General features: G+C 41.9%; 7 protein-coding genes across 7 annotated transcripts; 3 read left to right on the top strand and 4 right to left on the bottom strand.

Moving 5' to 3' along the window:
• Nucleotides 1-446: 446 nt before the first annotated feature.
• BCR41DRAFT_389926 (hypothetical protein) lies at nt 447-3456 on the bottom strand. The gene is made up of 3 exons (XM_022028177.1): nt 1221-3456; nt 964-1075; nt 447-852 (listed from the first exon to the last, which is right to left on the bottom strand). Exons 1-3 carry the CDS (start codon nt 3220-3222, stop codon nt 570-572), a joined length of 2397 nt encoding a protein of 798 aa, XP_021876616.1. The 5' UTR covers nt 3223-3456; the 3' UTR covers nt 447-569.
• Nucleotides 3457-3868: 412 nt separating this feature from the next.
• On the bottom strand, nt 3869-5671 carry BCR41DRAFT_195655 (AIG1 family-domain-containing protein). Its single transcript, XM_022019843.1, has 4 exons — nt 5315-5671; nt 4985-5064; nt 4515-4637; nt 3869-4407 (listed from the first exon to the last, which is right to left on the bottom strand). Exons 1-4 carry the CDS (start codon nt 5396-5398, stop codon nt 3939-3941), a joined length of 756 nt encoding a protein of 251 aa, XP_021876617.1. The 5' UTR covers nt 5399-5671; the 3' UTR covers nt 3869-3938.
• BCR41DRAFT_195638 (hypothetical protein) lies at nt 5672-7688 on the bottom strand. Its single transcript, XM_022019842.1, has one exon. The coding sequence runs from the start codon at nt 7569-7571 to the stop codon at nt 5946-5948; it is 1626 nt and encodes a 541-aa protein (XP_021876618.1). The 5' UTR covers nt 7572-7688; the 3' UTR covers nt 5672-5945.
• A 4221-nt stretch (nt 7689-11909) lies between these two features.
• On the top strand, nt 11910-15432 carry BCR41DRAFT_195716 (hypothetical protein). Its single transcript, XM_022019844.1, has 3 exons — nt 11910-12167; nt 12227-14875; nt 15015-15432. Exons 1-3 carry the CDS (start codon nt 12114-12116, stop codon nt 15342-15344), a joined length of 3033 nt encoding a protein of 1010 aa, XP_021876619.1. The 5' UTR covers nt 11910-12113; the 3' UTR covers nt 15345-15432.
• A 2343-nt stretch (nt 15433-17775) lies between these two features.
• Nucleotides 17776-18472, top strand: BCR41DRAFT_195743 (hypothetical protein). The gene is made up of 2 exons (XM_022019845.1): nt 17776-17842; nt 17996-18472. The coding sequence occupies exons 1-2, from the start codon at nt 17830-17832 to the stop codon at nt 18325-18327; spliced, it is 345 nt and encodes a 114-aa protein (XP_021876620.1). The 5' UTR covers nt 17776-17829; the 3' UTR covers nt 18328-18472.
• Nucleotides 18473-18893: 421 nt separating this feature from the next.
• On the top strand, nt 18894-21798 carry BCR41DRAFT_195745 (hypothetical protein). Its single transcript, XM_022019846.1, has 2 exons — nt 18894-19552; nt 20522-21798. Exons 1-2 carry the CDS (start codon nt 19000-19002, stop codon nt 21598-21600), a joined length of 1632 nt encoding a protein of 543 aa, XP_021876621.1. The 5' UTR covers nt 18894-18999; the 3' UTR covers nt 21601-21798.
• A 201-nt stretch (nt 21799-21999) lies between these two features.
• On the bottom strand, nt 22000-23408 carry BCR41DRAFT_362664 (60s acidic ribosomal protein-domain-containing protein). The gene is made up of 3 exons (XM_022025757.1): nt 23291-23408; nt 22484-22730; nt 22000-22357 (listed from the first exon to the last, which is right to left on the bottom strand). The coding sequence occupies exons 1-3, from the start codon at nt 23351-23353 to the stop codon at nt 22344-22346; spliced, it is 324 nt and encodes a 107-aa protein (XP_021876622.1). The 5' UTR covers nt 23354-23408; the 3' UTR covers nt 22000-22343.
• Between the last annotated feature and the right edge of the window lie 1519 nt (nt 23409-24927).

Raw genomic sequence — 24927 nt, forward strand, 5'->3', positions numbered from 1 at the left:
ATCTATCTACAAAAGAAGTCATTTTGGGGGTGCCAAGTATTTAAAGATCCATGAATCCATCCATCAGGCTACGACTCAATAAAGAAGAATGAGTTTTTGAATACTCATGAAATAACGTACGCAGTTTTGCTTCCAGACTTTTTTTTTTTTTTTTTTTTGATCAAGGACATCTCCTTAAATGAGAGCGCCTACGGTCAATGGGTTATCAGAAACCTCATGGGGGCTGTTAGTTTCCAGCAGCTTTGGTGTCTTTTTGGTTGGACTCTGTGCTTCTGCAATATTTTTCCGTGTCGTAGAGCTTTCATTATAATCAACGATGGCTACTAGTTTCAAGGCGTGTCTGGTGCCTTTATATCTCAAGCACGAGCTTCATAGTTCAAAGGCACCGATATCCTGTAAATTTTTATTATGGTATAAACAAAAATGGCCTAGAAGGAAGAGCTTCAATCTGATCTGCTTTGGGGGTTCTCTCTCCCATATTAGCAACTTTACCGTTTATTTAATTATGCTATATGATATTATACATGTTCATCAATGATGTATTTCTAGGCTCGATGTTTTTTTCTCTTTTAGTTAGCACGGCAAGAGCAATACTCTTCAGGGACTCTCGCTTGCTCACATGTGCGACCTGGATCCAATTCTTCATCAAAAAGTGTTCCTTTCCTCCAGTTACCTCCATCAACACCGTCTTCATCTCCATGTTTTGGCATCTTTCCTGACGCGAGCATCTTGAGGGTTGCGTGGATTTCGTATCCTGTAATGAGTGACTGTTGGTTATGCATTAGCCCCTTCGCGAGACTTGGGTATTTTTGAGTAATTGATGGTGGTAAAATGACAGACAAATATGGATTCCTTCAGGTATTCAGGCAATGAACATCGTTAAAAATCAAATATAACATTAGCCCACTACTCTTCGTCGCTATAAGAAAAAGTAAATAAAAAAAAAATAAAAAAACCCCTTACATGTGTTCTATACGCCCATTCGTAGTGAACATAAAGTTGATACCCATGTGAAGTCCGTGATCCGCCATCATAAAGATAATTGTATTATCAAGAGTGCCATCCTTTTCCATTCCTAGATAGTGAATAAAGATGATATGCAGCTTATTTAGATAAAAATGATAAAAATGATAGCATAGCCCCTGTTCGCTTTTTTTTTTTTTTTTTTTTTTTTTTTTTTTTTTTTTTTTAAAAAAAAATATATATATATGTATATATACCTTTAAAGAACCTGGCCATATCTCCATCTAGTGTCAACAAGACTTCTCCAGTTCCTTCATGCCCCTCAATAAAGGATCCCATTTGAAACCAAGGCTGGTCTGGATAAGCGCGTCGAAACTGATTCATGTATTCGAGTGCATGATTGTGAACATTGGTGCCATGAAGACATCTGCTCACGATCGAATAAGGTCCTTCAAAGTTCGAGAATGGGTTCCCTTCCAGAGCATAGTAAGGTGGGAGACAGAAAGGGGCCTGTAACTCGTGATCAAAGTATTTTGACGTTTCAACTCCTGTGTATTGTGTTGACCAATCCTCGCAGTTGTCCTCCACTCTTGATGTGATGTATCCAGCCTCATGGAAATCCTTCCAAATGGGAGGCGCAGGAGGACTCTGGGGTTCTGGATAGTTGGTATAAACTACACGTGAATTGGCATCAGTATTGAAACCAACAGCATGATAGCGGAAGAACTCGTGTAGTTGAGGTCCACCTTGAGTGGTTTTGTCCAAGCTAGCTATTACAGAGGCAGTTTTGGCCATCTTGCGATAGAAATTTCTCCTAGACACAGCATCCAAGAACAAGACCAAGACGTTGGGTCTTCTCTCTAGCTCTTTGTCATCTTTCATGCCATCATCCTTCAGTGCGCCAGTAAACTCATGCTCCTGTTCTTGTTCCGAAATAGTAGCTTCTTCCTGTCCCTGTCCAGTCTTCTCAGCTGTTCTGACTCTGTCTAAGACAACCTGATCACGGACAAGCCGAATAAGGACTTTAGAGACATCTGTCTCACAGTTAGCAACAATCGCCTCTACACCTTTGTCATTGACAAATACTGGCTCGTTGTACGTGTGCCGTTGAGTTCGCTCTACGATCTTTTTGTTATAAGTGTGCATTATCTTATCCGAAGCTGGCCATGGCTTAGTATCAGGCAAGATATCATATGTAGGCGATGCCCCTGAGACCTTGAATTCTTTGTTAAGACAGTTGATAGTCAGAAGGCCTTCATGGGTCCATTCTGCTTCGATGCCTGTCACGACTGGGCAGTAAAGCTTTCCTGTCCAAAAGTTCTGAATATGGTTGGGCAAAAGATCGACCGCTGGGATATTTATCCCTTGCCACTCACAAAGCTGTGTCCCATTCAACTTTCCATGTAACAAATGCGCTCCATTAGCACCCATACCCCATATAGAATGATAGTATGTTAATAAGAGGGTCGTCAGAAGGGTCGTACCCATTACACTCAGGGTCATGAATCGACGAAATTTACGTGGAGGCATCTTGCGTTGACAGAATAAGATTGACTGAATCAATCCATTCAAGGGCACAGCAATAACAAGAAAGACCAGCATGTTGTAGGCTCCATGCGCCTCAAATGATTCCCCATCATCCCATCTCTTTAATGCATACAGGATCACGCCCACACCAGAACAGAGACAGATCGTAAAGGCTCGAGTCATAGGTGTTAATACAATCATGGTTAATGCCGTGGTTAGACAGAGCACCGAAAGGATCAAGTTTGTCCCCAGTATAGATAGATGATTCTTGACCCATTCGATATCGCCTCCAGCCAGAGCCTCCAAGTAGAACCATGAAAATAGTGAAATAAGGATTACGATCACCAGAATCCGAATGGAGATGACAGTCCTCGTCATTTTATTACTTGTGATACCATTTCTTTTGTCATGTCCGGATGGAAAACGATCTTTGCTGGAAACAGGCAACAAGAAGCTGGATGGTGATACGCCTCCATGGATCTTTTCGGAGTCATCATCGTCGCCCGGATCTTCACGCCTTTCTTCCTGGGAACTATAGTCGGGACTTGGGTTTTGTCTACTGTAGTTGCGTCTCCAAGCTGCAAAAGACAAGCCAGAATATTCATCTGATTGATGAGCATTGAACGAAGTAGAGCTCGACTCTGAAGGATTCGAGTTTACAGAATTGGGCCACAAGGACGATGGAGCAGCAAATAGCGCCGATGGTGGGAAAAGGTTTTTACCATTTTCCATGGTGATAACTGGCGAAACAGAGAGTAAGCGTGGCGAGAAATTGAAAGGCTGTGTAAGAATGAGGGTTCTGGAAGATGGAGTAGACGAAAAACACTGGCAGGAACAAGGAGGAGTGAAAGAATAAAGAGGATGAAAGGGGGAGGTGAGTAAAAGAGGAGAAAGGATACCTGTCCCTCAAACCTTAAACGATCCAATTCTCAAAATACACCGCAACTGATTTTTTTTTTTTTTTTTTTTTTTTTTTGTTGACATTAAAGAAATGTGTGTAAAGGTTTGTATATTTATGCTGTATTATAGATTTCTGGTAAGAACTCAGAATGCCTGGGACTGGTTGACTGACCGTTATGTTTACTGGTATTCAATTCATCCCTCCCGTGTCGACTTCTAAAAATAAAGTTTGAAAAATGGTTGAAAAAAAAAATTTTTTTTGCGGACAACAAAGACAAACTCGTTCATCCTTAGTGCATTCCAACATTCAAATATTTATCTGATTTATACCTTTCCCCCCCTGCCTTTTTCTTTTCCCTTGTCACACAAAATGGACAAATAGAATGTCAAGATGATGGAAGGCGCACGTTAGTGCAGTTGGCTTTGTAGCTCTCAAATTTACAAAAAGCGCAATCATAAATTCAAACATGGCAAACACGGCGTAGGAAGCATTGCTTTATGCATGTTTATATAAATGAAATCTGTATTAAAAGTTTCCGCCCATAGCCTCACATTACACTGCATACATTGGCAACAGCCCTTGTGCCAGATTGTACCATCTGAGGAATGGCTGCTGCTGCAGTTCGGATGCTTTGGACAATATAGTTGTCTTGTATAATTCCGGTACGGTTGTTGACCTCTTGAAAAAATGTGCAAGTGAATTTCTCTCTACGCGAACCATTTTCTACCGACAGAACTGCCTCATACAACTCCATAAAGCATTCGCGTGCGTATTGGCTGTACCGTGTATCGCGGTTGGAGAGGAAGACCAAAGGCGGCTGATACTGGAGATGGAACCATTGGTTGATCACCTTTACAAACCCATCCACTGGATCTGTCAATGCATCAATGTTGTCTTCTAAATAATCTCTTTGATCCTCGTCAACATGAGTAAAGACAATGACCACATGCTTCCAGAACTGCGGTCCTAGTAGTCTTTCAAATAATCTCAGCATGTTTTTTGTGTATTCATCCAGCCTATATAAGCATCAGGTATTCACCATCAGGTTAGTGGCTTTTTTCTATGCTCTATCCTGCTTCCTTCTTGAAGTATACACAGCTGATAAGAAAAAAGACCACTTTACCTAGTATTATGAATATTGAATACAAGTACAAATGCACTAACACCATGTGACAAAGTCTTGAAAAACTCGACCATCAGATGAACGTTCTCTACGTCTTTATAAGTTGAATCGCACATGCCAGGCCTAGAGCGCGTATAAAGTAGTAAGGGAATCAGCTCGCTGTCAAGCCTTCATCTCGGAAAATAGATAGAGAATGCGGCTTGTAGATCTCTTCCTTTGCAATTATCCCGAGCCAGATTGCTTTTTTTTTTTTTTTTTTTTTTTTTTTTTCATTCCTTATTTCATCACTCATATTTCTGCCACTGTGTTTAGACTCTATTGAGAATGAGCTTTACTGATTCCTGTCTCGATACCAGAGATACAAGGATACAAGTCGTTTTCGATGTTTGAAAGCTGGTTTTCGACGCTGTTTATCCATGACGTTCAATGAGCACAGAATATCAACGCCCTTGTAGAAAAAAAAAACTCACGTATCTACGATATGAACAGTGCGTCCAACCTCAGGCAGTTTCCAATGGCGGACGCAGCTGCCGATTCGCTGCGTAACAGGCTATTGGCACATAAAACAGAGAGTCATATAAATGAGACAATTGCTACATGGGTTAGAAATACTTTGTAAGTCATTGCCTGCAAGGCAGTCAGGGCATCGTGAAGGGATGATATAGTGACAGCTTTATAACTTTTACAGCCTACTAGTCTGTCTCTCTTCATCCATTACGCCCGTTACGAGTGCGGAGAAATTCTCCCCCGTCCAGAAGGCGCTGACACAAGTGTTTTTGAGTGAAAATCTAGAGACTTACACCAATAGATCGTCCTGACTGGAAAAGGGGCTCTTGAATAATGGAGTTTAATGTAGATGATTTACCATTTCCAACTGCACCCATCTAATTGTCATGCCGATGAATGTAACAGCAAGTACCAAAGGAAGAGGGGAGTTTAAATATAGTGAAAAATGATACCTCTTCAACGAAAGTCAAAAGATACATATAAGTATATCGCGAAAAGTGTTGATTAGCTGGTGAGAGCCATTACCACTGCCAGAACAATGTTGTTTGCATCGTTGATCATCGTAATAAAGCTGTTATATCGGAGTGCACTGGTAAAAGGTTGGAAAAGAGGCTTTACAGTTTATTGTCAAGGTGAAAAAGGTTGGAAAGAGAAAGAAAAAAAAAATGCATCATCACTAATGACCTCAGTGTTGTCACGGTCCCTTTTTTTTTTAGGACCTGCTTTGCCACTTTTATTTCTGATGGCCAGGCTCAATCTAAACAGCAATCAATGCGTTTGACTAAATTCACAAGCGAGTTCAAAGTGTTGGATGCTAAATATTATTATAGTTATTAAAATTATTATGCCACTATTATTGTTACTATCGTTATAATGTCGAGATAATTAAGCGTAAGGTCATGAGAAAATCGTAACTCGCCGTGCCTACACCACATTTCGCAATGGGTTCTTTACATCATGATCCCACCACCAGGCCACGCCTGCTTGCACTCCAGTCTCTACCATCTGTCGTCCTTTTTGCATCTCACTACGGAGTCCACCCCATAAAGCGCCTGTGCTAGCCAGAATACTGCTAGTAGAAGAGCAATGGTTATTGGGCTCGACGTGCTGATCTAGATAGGGTCGCTGTTGTTCTTGTTGATGCCCCTGAGATGAATAGGCCTGTGTCTCCTGCGATCGCGAGTCATCATAGGAGCTATAGTAATTATCTGAAGAATATCCTTGCTGGTATGTCTGTTGATGTGGTAACTGCTGGTCCTTGCTGCGATTGGACCACGGGAGCGCTGGTAGAGCTGACAACGTTGGCAATTTGGAGAGACTTGGTAGATAGGAGCTCGCAACTGACACTGCATTAGAGAGTGTGGAGGTTGTAGAAGCGGCAAATGGATTGCTAGTGTCATGGTCACCATAGGCGTTTTCGCCTTGAGAGGATTGTTGATGAACGTTGTTGCTGTTATGGTTTATGTTGAGCGCCACTCTATCATATGAATACGTGCTTGCATTAACATTATTCAAATAATTGTTGTTATTAAAGCAAGACCCATTTGGCCCACTATTTTTAGTTGAATTTGTTGCATCCTCAGTGGTGTAATAATTGCCGTGGTTGTACAAGCTGTCCGGTGCGTGTTGCTGCTGTTGATAGCTATTGGGTTGTTGTTGAGGGAGGACATTCTGGTTATGCTGCCAAAGATCAGCTATTTTATGTGACGCATTTGCAAGCTTTTTGCTTGCAAATGTTGATGTCACCGCTAAAGTGTTCGATACACAGCTCGCAGCGGCTTTGGCCAGCTTGGGAGTAAATGTACTCTGATTACCAGTTGAATACAATGGTGAGGCTCCGTCTCTTGCTCCAAGCCGTGCAAAGAATGAACTTGAGGGCGGGTTGAGCACCAGAGGATTTGTGGATGTCGGTACAGTTGATGACCCGTGTTGCATGTCTCCATATGGACCCATATTGGGGATGCTCGCCGTGCTATAGCTAGTGGCATTATACCGATCTGAACTGTAATGCTGGCAAGGGGTATACTGTTGCTGCTGTTGCTGTTGCTGTTGGTAATCCTGTGAGGTTTGCAACTGATACTGGAACCCTGCGTTATGTGCATCTTGCGTCCGAAATGACTCTTTTGACATTGCACTCTGTTGACATTTGTTTGGTGCGAGAGAAGATCGCGCCGATAAAGAAACGGGTGAAGGCCTTTGATCACAAGCAGGAGCTACAGGCACCGATGATGATAAATTCACATCCTGTTCAGTTAAGGATGTGTAATGAGTAGGAGGAGAAATAGACGCTGTTGTCGAAGTTGTATATGCTATTTGTTTCTGTGTATTTTGAGCAGAAGAATGTGATGGTGGCAACCCAAAGAGAGCGTTGATATCGGCTTCAGAGGGAAGGTATTCTATGTCGGTATACTGATAGTGAGAAGGGTGTTGCTGAACGGAATTTGTAGTGAATGGATCGGCATTGAACAAGGTATCAAATGATGACGAATGATCAGCAAAAGGGATAGGTGCTGCAAGATCAAAAGTAGATGAGCACTGCAATGGCGGCATGATGAGCTGAGAAGAGAGACAAATGCAAGAGATGAGTATTTCAGAGTGAACGAAAAAAGAGTGAGAGAGGTTAGGGAGGAAGGGAGGGAGGAAGGAAGGAAGGAAGGAAGAACGAAGAGTTGTCGCAAAATGGCCCGGTTTTCATAATTAACTCAATATTATGAGACAATGTCTCTAGGCCATTAATCATTGCATTGTATGAATGTCGAATGTGCGTTGTGCATTGTGCATTGTAACGGCAAGATGTATTTTTATTTTAAACATCTGTGTTCCAACAAAAAAGTCCGCGAAAGAAAACTGTCTTCTGGATTTTCATGGGTAAGGACCCCTGGCCATACCCATCTGCACCCATCGGGGGTTAATACATTACGGCAGCTGTTTCTGGCTCTGTTGCGTTTAACAAAGACCCCTACTGGTGTTTCTATTACTCGATAAGAAGTATATATTGTCCACTAGGCTATTCCTTCTTAGCACCTATTTCCACCTTCATACTCTTTGCACTGACTACCACAGTTCAATATACATTACTTCCAGGCTCACTTATTCACTATGTCGTCTCAATAATGCAATGTAGTGGTGCTGGTATCATCAGCCAATTGATTTCGATCGGACACCTTGTTGCCCGGGCCACCCCCTCTGAATTATAATATATATATATATATATATATATACCAATGGGTCAGCATTAATTATATATATATACATATTCATATATTATTCATGTATTATACATATCCAGATATACTTTTTCATTTCCATAGTCGGTTGAGCATTCTGGAAGTTTAAAGTTTGAAATTTATCTCCCCATCTACTCTGCAGCTCTCTTGCTTTGCACAAGAGAATCTGCAGTCCATGCATTTACAACTTTAGTCAACTCGAATTTACACAACATTCAATTAAGTTTTTGCGCTCTCGCTGTCGCCCCTCGCATCAGTTGGCGGAAGACAAAGTGGTTCTATATGCTCTTGGTTAAATGGCTCTTGAAAGTAGATAGCATATCACCAGCTGCTTACACATTCTTTTTAAACGAAATACATCAACCTGGACATCCAATTCCATGAGATGTAACTTCACATCATCCAAACTTTGTTGTGAAATGCAAGATAGGTATAGACGTCGTTTTTGTGATGATACGTCGGTCTGCAGAAGAACCATATTAGTTTCAAGAATTTCGCTTGCAATCGTGAATTTCTAATTGCAGCTATTGTTGGAATATGATTAGAACTGAAGCATATGGAGATTCTTGTTGTGCGTATGAAACCGGACACTTTCGGTTATTGTATACGATGATATTGAGATTCCTCGAAAACACGATAGGGCAGATATACATAAAGAAAGTCTAAAGTACTCAATGGCCTCATGTAAAGGAGGAACCTTTAATACTCTATTTTACCCATTAGTGAAGGACATTGGAGAGGGTCTTTTACCCAGACGTGGATAATCAAGCTACTTTTTTGTAAGTTGGTAGCGGAAATTGGATGTGACCATGTCCTTTGACAACTCAGCGAGGCGAATCTGCCTCTTTAGAGATCCGTATTCCATCAATTCATGAGTTGGCCAGATCCTGATCAATATGCTAGCAACATCCTACCAGCATAGACATCAAATAGAACTACAAACTATTGGCTTTTGTCGCACATATGAGGTCACCACTATGGCACATGGTAGCACTGCTGGTATTCTGACCTACTCGATACATTATTTTTACACAAGGCTTGATATGATAAGCTTGAGCTGAGAAACCGAAATGGTACACTGGAAAGATTCATTTATATATCGACACACCTCTGCTTACGTGCTAGTGATTGCATGCTAAGGCCTCCATTAGGATCTCTGAATTTTTCGACACTTGCATGGCACCCTGACGGGATTGGTGGCGTTCCTTCGGCATTGGCTTTGAAATACAGCCCTTAATAGGCACAGTCAGTTTATTTTCTGCATCTTTCTTCAAGTCCTCTCCTTCTTTTCTGTCTTTCCCTTCTCAAGGTTTGTTGGTCCATCTAATCCTTCTTGTTGCAGCAAACACTTTATCCAATTGACATTCACTTGTGTTTAATTCTGCGAGAGACAATAATGGGAAAGATAGTTTATTGACACACATGGGTACTAGTGTAGAGAGGAAGAATAGGTCTTAATTACTCGTAAGTCGTTCTTATTTTATTTTACTTCTCTTCTGTCTATTGCACACGTTAGATGACATTTACAATCAATCTGAGGGACCATGTAGAACATTCTTGATACATGGCAGAATAATTATTGTTCTAGAAGCCTTATAATCATAAAAGGTTGTAAAAGCATCCAAGATTATTTATGGCAAGTGTTGTTTTTAATCATGAAATTTCTCTTATTTCAACGACATCTCAGTCTAGGCTACTGCTTCTTTTATGATGCTCGTAATTGACAAAACTTTAGCTAAACCGATTAGATCCCTCACTCTTACTCTGGGCTGGACACATCGCAATACTATATTATTAAAAATTTTATTAAGGACAAAAACCGAATTATGAGACAGTTCCTTAAAGGATATCTTCTTTTTTGTGACGAGGCAGAAGTAATGTTTGACATCGCGCAGTGTTTGCATATGGATCTAGAGCACTTTGGTGCTAGTTGTTTGATCACCCCATCCCAATGCTCTCTTTTTGCCATGATTTCCTCCCCTTTGAAGAATGCTCAGAGCTGTTGTCGCTATTTTTGTCAACGCCAATGCTAATCAAGGTCCCACAATGCACCCTTGACTGTCCATCTCGAAAACCCTTCTTTTGCCTTTTGGTCAAGGCGACAAAGTTACTCAGTCATGATTCGAGTAGTGTAATCTTAAGAGCGATGTGTGTAGTCCTTGATTGTTGCACTCTTTTTTCCCCTTCTTGTTTCCTTTCCTTCTTTTCTTTGTCATTTCTTTATATATTCATACTTTTTTTTTTTTTTTTTTTTTTTTTCAGTTTCTCTTTGTTTCGCTATTCGATTCCCCCCCTTTGTTGTTTTGCTATTCGATTCACCCCTCCTGAACGCTTTCTAATATACTAACACTTGGTGTACCGTTGTCACCTTTGTGTTCACATTTCAAAGAATCAGTGGCAGGATGCCTCATGCACTTTGAACATTCTTTTTCTGTCTGCTCTCAATCTTTTTATTTCATGCACTTGTAGACCCTGTTAACTTCGTGGTTGCTAAACCCCCAATCTACATGAATCAACATCATCCTTCATTACCAATTCAAATCGTTACGGTCACTCTTCTTTTTTTTTTTTTTTGCCCCTCATTTAATTACTCTGTCACACAAGGTACATACTGTTAGTGATTTTGTTGGTAAGATGATCTTTTTTGTGCAATAAAGGTCGATGCGTACCAGCTTGGTAACATATCAGTTCATACCCCGCCCTTAGCTATTTGAGCTCTTGTTGAAACGATAGTCACAGTTCTCCATGGCCACGATATGGACCCAGGAACGGGCTTCCACAGAAAACACACGACTAAGAGCTGCATCAGCAGAAGACCATCCAGCAGAAACACCCATGCTTTTGGATCAGAACACACGGTTCTTATTATCACCAGTTCCAGCAGTAGCAGCCGTCCAAGGACCAAACAAATCAACCCCTGCTTCCATAGGGTTGTGTTCTTCATCCTCGACTTCCTCTCCAAGTTTAACATCAGCTCGTACAGTAACACTTTATCCCGTGGAGGCTGTACCTTCGCATTTATTATGTGCTATTTGCACACTGCCTTATGAGAACCCTGTCCATTTCTTGCCTTGTTGTCATGTTTTCTGCCTGGAATGCATCCAGCTCTGGATCGGAATGAACTTGAGTGATGATCTGCTCCAGAACGAACTTAGGAGAGCGTATCCGGCAGAAGGCGATATTGTATCAAGTGATACAATGAGTTCAATGGCAGGATACAGCGATATTTCGCAACCACAGTCATTTCAACAGCAATTCATGTCTGAGTTGGCTAGGATGGGCGACTCTCAATTCCGCCCTGGAACTTCTGCTTTTAATAATTTTTACGACAGTTTTAACCACTTGACCCTTGCTCAGCAGCAACTTCTTCAGCAACAACAGACCCAGCAGCGAATTGCAGTACTTTTGGAAAGCCGGGATATGCCAAAATGTCCAATGTGCCGAACTGGACTGCATATCAACGGATGGGATAGAGTAGAAGAGCAGATCAAAGTGCCCGTTTCTGTCAGCCCTCGACCTAGTTCCTCTGACGTACCTACTTCCGTACCACTATCACCGTCATCAGGTTGGCATCAGCGTAGGGGACTAACACATCATCAGAGACCAGTTTCAGGAGTCGAGCGCCGTCGAGCGCGCTCAGATAGACTAATGCGGAATGGCGTATCTAGACGGCGAGAAGAGGTTATTGGTGAGGAAGAAGAGGAATTAGAAGAAGTAGAGATGGAGCATGTTGGTGAGCTTAGAGATCGTCGACAGAACAGTAGTAACGGTGGCAGTGCCAATCATTTGCCTTCTCGTAGTAACTATGGGCGTCCTGACAGGATACAGCGCCTTGATATGAATCAATCTGTCGCAGGAGCCGAACATGAGGCATCGCGGTATGCTAATCGCGACCGAAATGATGACGATGAGGTACAGAGTCCCACAGCTGCTGTTATCGGACGTCGCCCAAGTGAGTGGATGCGGTATCAACAGCAGCAAGCAAACCGCCTGCGAGTCGCTGCTTCTGCTTCTGCTACTTCTGCCATTACTGGCAATCACTCAGAACAAGGTAGCATATTGTTCCCACATGCCATTGTAGAGGATAGATATAATGACCAACAGGAGCAAATCCGTCGGCTGTATCTTGAGCAGGAGAGCCAAGAAGAATTATTGCGATCCTTGACTGCTCGTGCCGCATCAATCATTGAAGAACAGGAAGAGTTTAGAAGGCGTGAATCTGATTCATCCTTATCTACGACTGGCGCCGACGCCTCAATTCAACCTCACAGCAGTCCTCAGCTACAGAGCCATCAGATCTCAGCTCAGAGCGCATTGAGCAGCCAGGAATTTAGCAGCGCTGAAGAGAGTGCCGCAGGTGTTGTACAGCCCCAACCTCGGCACTCGCTGCTACAAATAGGTACGTCTAGCTCACAGCCAAGCAGTCGTCAAAGCCAAGATAACCAAAGTACATTAGCACAGCCTCAACAAATTGGCCAAGGGAGCAGTGTTTCTGAGCAAGGACCAGCACAGCTCCAGAATGCCCAGGGGACTAGAGCAGAGCCAAGTCAAGTTAACCATCTCGAGTCGTTGAGCAATGGTACAGAGGAGGTTTCTGATGATAGCGGCGATAATAACAGTGTCATAGAGGCTATTCAGCAAGGGACGCGCGCTTGGACGCAAAGGCCATCGAGCTTGAGATTGGATTTGGACGGCGGTCAGGGATCGTTGACATCTTCATTGCATGGTGAAAACCGAGGTAATACGAGCATCTCGGATTCTATATCAAACTCGACTTCGTCATCTGACTCTCATTCGCCCAACGTCTCGTTATCCCCATCCAATGAATCCTCGGTCTCTTACCGAACGTCATCCACGTTCTCTCAGAGTATTCAGAACCATCCCTCGACCGGCACACCATTTTCCCAGCGCTCATCCACTCAAGCACCATGGGAGCGCCACTCACTCTCCCTGCAAATGCCCGTCCTGGACACAAGAGGCAGTAGTTTTGGTGATGCTGAGGATAGACAGCTTTCAGGAAGTTTAGCTGAAAATGAGTCCGGCCGATGCATGGAGCAACCATGGATGGACTACATTGCCGAGGAACAAGAGGGACATTCTGATTGTCAGAAGATGGCAATATTAGGGTCAACTAGCGAAGGGCGTGTTGATACAGAGGATGATAACCAGGCTTCGTCTAGCTTTGTCGTGCCAACCGAAAGTGGCGAGGATCCGCGGCAAAGCAAGTCATCTGTCACATCAACGGCTTTACCGTCCGATAACAACCAAGGGTCTAGTTCTGAGGCTATCCTTGATCCCAATGTCTATAGCTCATTAAGTTTTGGTCTGAAGATGGGATCTTCCATGACTCCTCCTCTGATCCGAGACCTTGATATCCACACTCCTATCGTCACAGCAGAGGGTACTGTGACTACAATAGCTAATATGCAGATCGATGCTGATATTCTGGCACGCGCACGCTCAGACTCCATTCTGCTCTCAGAGGAGGACGTATCCAGTGTTACGGAGCGACCTTCGCCGGTTGACTCCCCTATCCCCACACCATCAACTGCGCGGCCTCCACCGCGCCGATTTCCAGCAGGTATCAGCCTCAGCCCCTATGACAACGATGATGACGAGGAAGACACTGAAGAAGAGGCAATGGAAACCACCGATATGCAGCGAGAGTCTGCGCATGATGGGTTCGCTGAGGCTGCTAGAGTCGCATCTTTGATACCTACGCCTAATTCAGAAGAATTATCTGCAGCTGAGGGGGCTTCAAGCCAGGCCATAGCTTCCTCTGGGGCAGCTGCGCCGGAAAGTTCGCCTGAGGATAGCACAGCTATAGATGATCCACTGTCAGCAACTATAGTTTCGGACTTGGCGGGAGCGCCGCCTATTGCTGAGGCAGGGACAGTAGGAGTGGATCAGGAGCATGATGTGGTTCAAACGACAACGCCGCTGCGGACCACGATGACTTCACCTCCACCTTTACCCCTCCCTTTACCTGTTTCGGTAGAGGCGCAAGAGGCAGAGCCGGCCCCACAATCTACTATACATACAACGTCCTCTATACAGAACCAACAGGATGGCTCGTCTGAGCACCGGCAGTCAACAAATACTCAAAGCGAGAATAGAGACCGGAATACAGGAACTGACGAACGCCTCAATGGTGACTCAATTACAATACCAGATCCGAATTCGATTGGGTTTTCGGTGGATGAGCAGGGTCCTTCTTCACATGAACATGAGCAAGGAGAGGATGAAAGAATACCTCAGGATCAATACCGCACATTGGTACGATATCAGCCTCGGCTTCCGAAGGCTCATATGATGTCAGATCTCATCTCTCAGATTCGAGTAGAATGTCCTCACAAAGACTTTGGCTGCTCAGAAACGATGGAGGTGCAGCATGCACTACAGCACGGGCGGGAACAGTGCCATTACCGTCTGGTAATGTGTCCAAGGTCGTACTGTGGACTTTGGATGAGGGCGGACCAAATACTTGAACATATCCTAATGATGGAACAACCTTGCAATAGTGGTGACGTATTGGATTCTTCACGGAGATCGTCCTCGTCATCCTCGTCAGTGTCTTCTCCCTCGTCCACTTCATCAGTAAGAACAGCCGGCCATGGTTTACGTCAGGTACTTAAGTCTAGAAGCATTTATCTCTTACTCTTACCAATACCATAGATGTTTATCACAGAATAAGCATGTCTAATACTTTTTTTTTTTTTTTTTTTTTTTGTGCTTCTTTCATAACATCTCTAATGTTACTGAACAGGGAAGTACTGCGCATGGCAAGAAAGAGAATCGATCCCTTTGTAGTCAAAGAAGCAATGGCTCAAAAGCACATCGGCAACAGCCTAAAATCACTCGTACCATTATCCCATCTGGAACTAATCATTCAAAACCATCATCTGTTCCATCATGTGCCGGTCTTGCTTGGGAACGTGAGCAGCTTGCCAGAGCAACGGGAATTATCGGTCAGTTGACGGAAGAGAACACTAGTCTTCGGCAAATGATTCGGCAGCTTACACTCCAAAATTCGAAGTTGATGAAGGACAAGGATCGTTGGCAGCGATATGCCAACCTGGACTTGCGACGCGATTGAAACCTCTTTCTTTTCATAGGTGTTCAGTAATCACGTAGGACTATACCTTTATTGCTTTTCAAAGGTCTCGATGAATGCAACCATGCAGTTCAAAAACCTTATATAAGTAAAATAATGGTTAACGTTGCAAAAAAAAAAAAAAAAAAAAAAAAAAACCCCGACTGCGATTGCTTGTCAACTAAGAATGAAGTACTTGGTGAACCAAGAGCCATTAGTCGGCGCTCCCATCGTGACTTTCCTTATAACTCTGTAATGAATTGATGACAAATTCAACGCCTTCCTATCTATTGATAAAAAAAACACACACCGCTTGGAGCGGCGAGCTTTTCGTCCATCACAAAAAAAAAAAAAAAAAAAAAAAAAAAAAGGATTGTTCTGTTGAACTGCGGAAAACTCGGTATTAATAAATATGATATTGTACGGATGTGGGGGATAAGTCACGAGAGGACGCGCTACTTCAATAGTAAATAAGTAGGTCGACAAAATTCCTTTCAACATCCCTATCTGAAAGTAGCTTTTATTTTTGTTTTTTTGTTTTGTTTTGTGTGACCATGCTGCTCATCCATGTTTTGCAAGCAGTAATGGAATGCGTGAGGGTTTTGGTCGCGTTGTGAAGGATTTTTGTTCTCACACAAAGATCGTACTGGGTGAAGGCTGACAGACGTAAATGAATAATTCATGCATGATCCAGTTGAAACGCAACTCTTTGTATGACTTTCTTGTATGGGGTTACTTTGATCAAACCTATTGGCCAATAGGGCAAGGTTAGTGTATAAGTTATCTAAAAGAAAAAAGTCTCAAAGCTGACTTCAGAATTGCTGGATGGTTGGACTGTTGATGATACAATGGATGGCCATGGCATAGATAAATAAACTTGCTTTGGTTCTTTTAATAAGATATCCATCTTAGTATCCTCACGCGTGCTTTCAGTGGGAAGAATGTGCCCCATTCACAGGACCTCAGAGATGATTTCACATGGTCTTGTGGTCTTTTAAGACAAGATGTTGTGCTTTATGGTTGATTGGCTGATTAATTGATTGATTATTGAATGACTGTTCTGTCAAAGTTCCTCAAAAGGAATGTGGGATATGCCACTTTGGAGACGGTTGGTTACAATAGGGCTTATATGGCTTATACACATTACGATAGAAAAAAAAATGCATAATGCCACGAGGGATCGACGAAGGAGAGGAGGTAATCCTATTGTATTAATTTTAGTTCCTATTCCCCAAAAGACGGACAGAGTGGGCTTGTACATGAATATCAAAAAAAAAAAAAAAAAAAAAAAAAATTGTCACCATCAAAGAAAAATAAAGCCCATCAAATGCATCAAATGGCGCAGATATAGTTCTGTTTGGCAGTGTTTCAATCAAAGTCTGCGCTGTTCCTCATTGCACACGAAAAACTTGTTTGGAGGTCAATACTTTTTGAAGAACTGCTTCGGCCTAGACAGATAACTTGGACTGGTATATCCTAACCATCATCATTAAACATAAGCTCTGACCATTTCTTTGCTGTTGTTGTGCTGTTGTGCTGTTGTGCCATCTCAATTCTTACCACCCTTTCGGTCTCGGACGCCGATGAGAGAAGCTAGGCGTGTACGTAATACGTGACAAATCCCGTCCGCAGTAGAATTTGTTTTTTTTTTTTTTTTGTGTGTGTGATTTGGGTTGGCGAATGAGATGGAAAGGATTGTGAGCCGCAGACAGGGCAGGGCTATAGCGATGAATTTTGTGTTACGAGAGGCTATTGAGAGCATGGAGTGATGCCTTACCCTTCATGACATGTATTCGTTCATGAAGAATACCTGTAACTTCTTGTTCTTGCCCCAGCAATGGGGAGAAGACGTTTTGCTTCCGACTAACGAATCACATGTATTAATATTAATGATAGTATATAATGATAGTATATATATATATATATAAACATTAGTAAGAATAGCAGTAGTATATATAATATATTTAATACTCATTTTTAGCAACTATATAGATACAACTTGGTATATAGATATATACATCTTAGTATAGATATATAGATATAAATATCGATATATTTGTATATAGATGTATAGAGTATTTGAAGGCGAGTTGATGGAAATGCTGTGTGTGGCGAGTACATGGAGTTGGGGACGAGAATAAAAAAAAAAAGAGTTTGACCCGATGACATCTTTTGGCCGCAGAAACGAGAGCGCTCTGGGTTTTCATGCATCAGTCCTTTTTTTTTCCAGTGTGATTGTTTTTTTGTGTGTATGGGTTGATGATGGCAATTCAGTCAAGAGTACTAACTGATATTAAACAGCAAAAGAAATAAAATATATAAAAGTGAGCGAACAGAGCGGACTTGTTAAAAAGAAAAAAAAAACAAGGGGGCCCGGTCGACGACACAAGAAGAAGAAGAAGAAAAAAAAAAAAAAAAAGTGTTGCGTGGATAACAACAAACAGAATGACACATTTGTCAGTACAGAGTAGCCTGTACATTATAAATAATGAATACAAGAGGTAATTACGATTGGAGCGCATGTTTACACTCACACAGGATGGTCCACACCCAAAACATTGTCTAGTCCGCCCCTCTTGTCCTTGCAATTCACAGAGACTCTTTCTTTACTTACCAGCCTTTTCATTGCCTCGACCCCTCCTCCCCTTTGACAGACCTTTTTTCTTTTCTTTTCTTTTCTTTTTTTATTCATTCTCTTTTTTCTTCCTTTCTTTTCTCATTAAATAATCCCTTTTTGAAAAAAGAAAAAAATTTATCAAAGGTCGCATTCAAATTCATTCTAGAATTCAATTCAATTAAACACATTGATCATTCTCTTCCTTATCGTCCGTGCAATTATCCATTCCTCTTTACCTTCTCTTCAACCCTCTTCTCTCTTTTCATCCCCATTCTAATCAAATTAACCATTCTCTTTTCATATTTTCATATTCCTTTTTTATACTTTATATTTATTATTCTTTTTGCTTACTCTCAATCATTATCCTAATCTCAATTATCCTCGACTTTAGCCCTGCCCCCCATCTTTCCTTTTTTATTTCACTATTTATTCTTGATTTTACAAGTCCTATTTTCCCTGCAGCAAAATGTCTTCAGAAGCCGGTTTCTGTCAATAGGATCCTCTCCTCCACGCGATTTGTCTGCTTTGTTTATCTGCTCGTCCTTTGCCTCTTGCATCTTATTCGACCCTGTTGTTTACGGTGTTCACGGCTACAACCCTGTTCTTGCTCTTGACCTTATTGTTCTTCCCCGTTCTTATATCTTCTTCTCTATATACTTTATATAGTCTTTGTCATATTACTGCGCTGCTTTTGTTCCTTTTGGTTATTTTTGATTATTTGGATTTCATTTCCATCCACACTCCTTCTCCCTCTCCTATAACCGTCCGCATCCTTTCCAAAATACACGCCCCACAGGACTTTTACATATCCCCCCTGTTCCTTCTCCATCCCTTCCTCATCCCTCCCCCAGATCCATAATACTCTCAACTAGATTTATTTTATTTATCTTATTTTTATATAATTATTATTGTCATCTTTATTTTTATTTTTATTTTATTTTATTTTATTTTACGGTAGTCAAAGGATTTCCTAGCTATCCCTTTCATCCGTACCGTAGCCCTGCCGCCTTCCTCTCCTTTGTCAACCCCATACCTACCCCCATGCTCACACTCCAGGCATGTGCAGTGACGACGACCGGTACAAGTTTTCCGTCTGGCGGAAGCCTTGATAGGCCTTCTGTTCAGACGTCCTCCTCTTTCTCTTCTATTATTTCACCTCATCATTATCCTCAGTCTCGCCATTCTTTTCGTCACCACAGCAACATTGCTGTATCCGAAAAGAATGAAGCGGAACGCCCTTCCACTACTCAACAGCTACAGCCATATCAAAGCCAAGAGTATCAACATCAACATCAACATCTTCAGCAGCAGCAGCAGCAACGTCAATCCAGAAAACGTGCCCATGAAGACTGCGCTTCGTCTCAATATACACTAGATTCGAATAGCGTTTCAGACCAGGAACGTAATGACTCGACTCTTGTAGATTCTGCCACGCCTTCTCTTCAGTGTCCACGCCTTCAAACTCAACATCTTTGCCTTCCTCGAAAGCGATCTCAGTCTATCGGATCAGGGACACATGCTAATCACGATATTACTCAGCAGTGTCAACTGGATCCTCTTGCAGTAAAGGCAAACTTTGTCGACTGCCTTGTTGGTGAGTATTCAGTCGTACACCTGTAAACAACATTTGTGTAAAATTTTCTCTTGCCGCAGTTGCCTGCATGTCTGCGCCACCTTTTTTTTTTTTTTTTTTTTTTTTTGCCGCGCATTTTTTTTATTTATTTTTTTTTTTTTTAATACTGCGACCACATGATCATCAGGTGCTAGTCCTTCTGGTTTGGTGTATCGGACGAAGGCGCAGGCGATTAAGTGAGGTTTACGAGTGTCATTCTGCAGCCAAAAAACAGGATGTAAACCTACACTGCCACCCTATCGCTGCATCTCTTTATTTCTTCTCCCCCCCCCATTGTCTATTCATTCAATCCCTTGTAATTATAACAGTGTAATCAAACCCTCGTTTTTGTGAGCTGCAAGGACTGGCATGGGTATTTCCGAGCTGGACTTCTGAACTGCTCCAAGTTGCCATCCACTTATATGGCGGAATGTCTTGATCAATTCTTGATGAACTTATTGTGCGATTGTAGTATTTAATCAGTAGCCATAATGAGTTTTATACATTATCTACTTGTATTTTCTGTAATGTCCTATGACATGATTTGTTTTTTTTTCTCTCCTTTTCTTCTTTCGTGTATCGTCTCAAAAGTCTATTTCGACTGTAGGTTTTTATTCTACTCTTGATCTTGCTATCCTTTGTCATTGTCCTCTTTTGATTACATTCTTTGGTTCAATGTATGTCCTCTCACATTGAGTTATCTCATATAAAACCGTTCAGCTGACGCCTATATTTTCTTCCCTTTTTACTCTGACTGGCTACATGTTGATCTATTCTTTTCATCTTTCTTTCTTTCTTTTTTTTTTTGTGTGTGTGTAATAATCATTTGATATTCACCTCTGTGTCATTGTCGACTCGTCTCTTGTCTGTGCTCTCGCCACCTCTGCTCGGTTTCTATGCCTGCTCTGATTTTCAAAATATCAATGTCAATGTCGACGTTGGGTGTCATAGATACTGCTGCCATCGTTATTGAATCAATTTGGCCTCCTTTGCCCGGATCAACAGAGTGTACTCAAAAGCAAAAAGGTTTGCCGCTCCGGACCTTCATTCAGGAGACTTTGAAGAGATCGCGTAGTTCCTACTCGACTCTCCAGACCGCCCTATTTTACTTGTATAAAATCCGCAATAAGGTCCCCTGCGCTTATCTTAAGCGCCGCCAAGATCAACTCTACCAGTCGCATATGATTGTGTCAGCCTCCCAGCCTGTGGCTGGGCTGATGACCCCCCCTGCTTCTCCTCATCACCTCCAGAACTCTGAATTTTCATCCATGCAGGGTTCAGATTATTTTAGTTTGCGTACGTCATCCGAATCCAAGCCTATCCTTCCCTCGCCTCTGTCTTCAAGCCCCGTATCTGAATACAGCCCACGCTCTTCAACATCACCATCTTCCACTACTTCATCACCGTCTTCATCATCATCTTCACCGTGCTCGGTTTCCTCCAATTCTTCATCCTCATCTGTGACCTCTGCGACATCGTTATCTTCTAACCATTCTAACAGAATTATCTATTGCGGACGACGGACATTTTTGGCATCTTTGATGGTTGCATCAAAATATCTTCAGGACCGCAACTATTCCAACAAAGCATGGGCCAAGATCTCGGGTCTTTCCGTTAAGGAGATAAATGCCAATGAGCTCATCTTTCTGAAGCTTATTGACTACTCGCTTTTTGTTTCGCACGATACGTTTATGCGCTGGACAGCACTCTTGGTCGCTCATGGCCAAGAGGCCACCAGAAGGTTTATGCAATCGGCCGATGCAGCACATGTATCAGCCTTTACAGCACGTGCCTTGTCAGCCACACCCATGGTTCTTAATGGGAACCATATTCGCTATGGTCCATTAAAATCCATATCGATGGCGACCGCTCCTTCACCTCCATATGAGAAAGAAGCCGTATCTGATGTCTACAGCGGAATGCAAAATGGCCATGGGAACACGGAAACCTCGAAGCGTGCAAAGTCAAGTCGAACGGATACGTATCCTCCTCTTAAAAGTAGTTGTGAATCATCAAATTACCGGGTTTGATATGTTTCCTTTCTCTTGTGCATTCGATCTTTTAATTCGCATGTCATTTCTGTCTTTTTATTTATTTATTACCTCCTCTTCCTCTTCCCTCTTCTCTCTTTCCTTGTCTGTTCTTATTATTACTGTTGTTATTGTGGGTCTCTGTGTAATGATAGTAATGATACATAACTTTTGTAGATTGTACAATACAACATGACTCTCATTTGCAATGCTTCCTGGTTTTTGCTCCCGATTTCAATGTGGTCATTCATGGATCGAAATAATCAGTGATATGTATACACCAATGTTTTTGACTAATCTTGCACATCCACAGAGGAACTGCTTTGCCGCACAGTGGTATATGTTATTGAAGGAGGCGCAGTATTATGAAGCACACTGTTTTATTATCACAACAGGATGCTCATGCTTATAATTCAAAATACACCATTTCTTGTAGTGTTTCTCGAAGATATCGGCTCAAAGGATTGGCCTATGAACATTCATCAAGCAACGTTACCTTTGAGCTGCAATCAAGTAAAGGGATATTGTAGGATTACATTTGACGGTCTAATACATGGCCTAATGCTGGTCAGGGCTAGTAAAGGTAGACTCAGTCTTAAAAGATATCAGAGATTCCAAACTAACTACAGCTGCATTTTGCTTAGAAAGTCTGCACGCATAACAGACGATATACAAGAAATGTTGAAGAGGGAAAAGGCAGAAGGCCGGTTTTGCTTTTATTGCATATTTTAGAGAGCGATTGTTTAATCGAAAAGACCTAGAGAAAGTAAACGATAGTGAAAGAGACGCAATGTTAGCAACTTGGTGACATTACTATGGCGGATACATATGTTTATCAGAATGTAAAATAAGTTCACTTCAAAAAGATTGACAATTGATTTACCGAATCCCATATCGTCGTCGGACTCCTCCTTGGCCTCCTCCTTCTTCTCCTCCTTCTTCTCCTCAGCAGCAGCGGCACCACCAGCAGCGGGGGCAGCACCACCAGCAGCGGGAGCGGCACCAGCAGCGCCAACGTTAGACAACATGGCGGCGACGTCCTTGCCTTCGAGAGCCTTGGCGAAGAGGGAAGTCCAGATTGACTCGACCTCAACGTTGGCAGCCTTCAAGAGGGTCTGGAGCTTGTCAGACTATAGAAGAAGAAAAAAAAATGCATACTCAGTCAGTAGTGCGTTCTCTTTCCATTCAAGTGTAGCTGAATAAACAGATTGGGTATAGTCAGCACGAATTGACAACTGAATGACAGCTATTGCTCTTCTATATGAAGATTTCCCGATCAAGATGAACCGTTAGATCCTTGTAATGACCTTAACTAGTCGCATTACTCTACTTTTACCACTGCTGCTGCTCCTTGGATCAATTTTGTTTTGTTGGTTGACATGGAAATCAGGTTTGATCGTATACAATGTTTGCCTTCCAAACTTGAACACAGATACGATGCCGAGTATCGATGTTATAGACTAATGTCGCCATATGAGCTGAATCGTCTCCATCCTTGTGAATCCAAATTATAAAGTTAAAAAAAAAAAAAAAAAAAAGTAAATAATAAAAAAATCGTATCCATCAATCCTATGCTTGAGAATCAATCCATCCGTCCGCTGATCGTGATAATGACGCATCCATTAAGATGAATCGATGGATGGGAGGATATGACTATTGGATTGAAGAATGATTTGGTCCGATACTTAACGGTGATCTCGACGTTGTCGTCGGTGAGGATCAATGCAGCGTACGAAGTAGCAAGCTCAGCCATTTTTTTTTTTAAAATTTGGAACTCGTGAGTGAGAAAGAGGAAGATTAGATTTGTGCAGTGGAATTGTCCTTCTTATTTTCTCAAAGTTTCGCCCCTCAATCAAACTTGTCTTTTGAAGCCAAGCCACTCATCAATGTTCTCTTTTTTTTTTTTTTTTTTTTTACGGCGAGTAAAGAAGTAAAAGAGCTCTGCCGTTGTTCTACGGCTGCACCTTCGACCGTGCCTTTATCAAAGATAAAAAATAGAGAGGCTTCATTCTTCATGCACAGCTCTACGGCATTTTGATAGCAACATCGTGACATAGCTTTAGCGCCTCTCAAAGTTATCACCGAAATACTCTTCGTCAATAGACAATGTAGGATAGCTTTTTTTCTTATATACAGAGTAATTGAAGCTTCGTCTTATGATGGGATACATCCTATCTTTCGCGTTTTTGTAAAGCTTCAATATTGATAGAAAGGATAACGCCTATTTCTGGTTAAAAAGACGCGTAAGGAACGTGACTAGGCATCTGTAACCTTAAAAGCAAAACTCTACTGTACATTTTTTCTTTCACGCATAAGGGAGCACCATCAAGGTGGGAAGAATCTTTTGCATCTTCCGTCCTTAAACTCACTAGTGTACCTATCATGAGGGCCTAACTATTAATGACAGTTATTGATTAACGTATTCACATGTATACGTATATTTTATATTTTATACCTCCTTGAAGTCCTGAAGGAAGTTATAAAGGTTATAAGCGAAGGAGAAGAAATGGCTCATTTACCATAGCTTGTTCCCTTTCATCTTTTATTGCTCTTTCGCTTCCTTGGATATTGCTCATGATCATTGCGGGAACAAATATATTATTGAAAGCGGGTTATCTTCTCTATGCAGGAATGGCATTCAAAATGTATATATATATATATATTCTCTCTCTAGAAGTGTACTCCTCCTGACCGTCGCCAGTGGTATATGCTGTTATTCGGAAGAAGGGCTAGCGATGACATGGTACATAGTCATGTAGGTGCTATACCGCATATTAAACACATGAGGCGCCAAATGGGATGCGCAAGCACTTCATTGTATTGCTCAAGGTTAGTAAAGTCGTGATGGATGACCCACACCCTTTTCTCACTCGAAGACCTCTTAATCATATAATTCTGAAGTACACTCCAGTCTCACTGTTTTGCAAAATGTGGATTATATATACGTTCTGTGATGCTCATTGGCTAGATTCACATTTAATTCAAAAATTTTTATTTTAAATTGGCTGGCAAAGGGTGAAAGGAGAAAGACAAGCAAAAAAATCAGCCAATTGAATTGTGGTTTTAGAATAAATATTTTGAATTAAATGTGGATCTAGCCAATGAGCATCGCAGAACGTACATGTATATAAAATCCGTACTTTACTTTCAGGCCTCTGAACACAGGGGGCGGGCCACTGTTTGTAACGGCTATAACACCTCTTTCAGCATCTCACATGAGTTCTGGCGCCACCACTTGCTATTCAATCAACCTGCAGAAGAATGATTATGAGTACACTTGTTCATGGTTATGCGGGTAGCTCCGGCACCCCCCACTCAATACTTGGG

This window comes from Lobosporangium transversale, assembly GCF_002105155.1.
Source record: "Lobosporangium transversale strain NRRL 3116 chromosome Unknown BCR41scaffold_56, whole genome shotgun sequence".
Classification (NCBI taxonomy): Eukaryota; Fungi; Mortierellomycota; class Mortierellomycetes; order Mortierellales; family Mortierellaceae; genus Lobosporangium; species Lobosporangium transversale.

Bases quoted from the DNA above. Each gene is read 5' to 3' on its own strand.
- BCR41DRAFT_195655 (XM_022019843.1), bottom strand. From the start codon at position 5,398: ATGGGTGCAGTTGGAAATGGTAAATCATCTACATTAAACTCCATTATT. The intron at 4,638-4,984 runs GTGAGTTTTTTT...TACGCGCTCTAG, and splicing joins ACTGTTCATATCGTAGATAC to GCCTGGCATGTGCGATTCAA. The intron at 4,408-4,514 runs GTAAAGTGGTCT...ATGCTTATATAG, and splicing joins TTCAATATTCATAATACTAG to GCTGGATGAATACACAAAAA.
- BCR41DRAFT_195638 (XM_022019842.1), bottom strand. From the start codon at position 7,571: ATGCCGCCATTGCAGTGCTCATCTACTTTTGATCTTGCAGCACCTATC.
- BCR41DRAFT_195745 (XM_022019846.1), top strand. From the start codon at position 19,000: ATGCTCACACTCCAGGCATGTGCAGTGACGACGACCGGTACAAGTTTT. The intron at 19,553-20,521 runs GTGAGTATTCAG...TGGGTGTCATAG, and splicing joins CTTTGTCGACTGCCTTGTTG to ATACTGCTGCCATCGTTATT.
- BCR41DRAFT_362664 (XM_022025757.1), bottom strand. From the start codon at position 23,353: ATGGCTGAGCTTGCTACTTCGTACGCTGCATTGATCCTCACCGACGAC. The intron at 22,731-23,290 runs GTTAAGTATCGG...CTTCTTCTATAG, and splicing joins ACGACAACGTCGAGATCACC to TCTGACAAGCTCCAGACCCT.
- BCR41DRAFT_195716 (XM_022019844.1), top strand. From the start codon at position 12,114: ATGAGGCATCGCGGTATGCTAATCGCGACCGAAATGATGACGATGAGG. The intron at 12,168-12,226 runs GTCCCACAGCTG...TATCAACAGCAG, and splicing joins TGATGACGATGAGGTACAGA to CAAGCAAACCGCCTGCGAGT. The intron at 14,876-15,014 runs GTACTTAAGTCT...GTTACTGAACAG, and splicing joins CCGGCCATGGTTTACGTCAG to GGAAGTACTGCGCATGGCAA.
- BCR41DRAFT_389926 (XM_022028177.1), bottom strand. From the start codon at position 3,222: ATGGAAAATGGTAAAAACCTTTTCCCACCATCGGCGCTATTTGCTGCT. The intron at 1,076-1,220 runs GTATATATACAT...TTCACTATCTAG, and splicing joins TATGGCCAGGTTCTTTAAAG to GAATGGAAAAGGATGGCACT. The intron at 853-963 runs GTAAGGGGTTTT...GAATACCTGAAG, and splicing joins AATGGGCGTATAGAACACAT to GAATCCATATTTGTCTGTCA.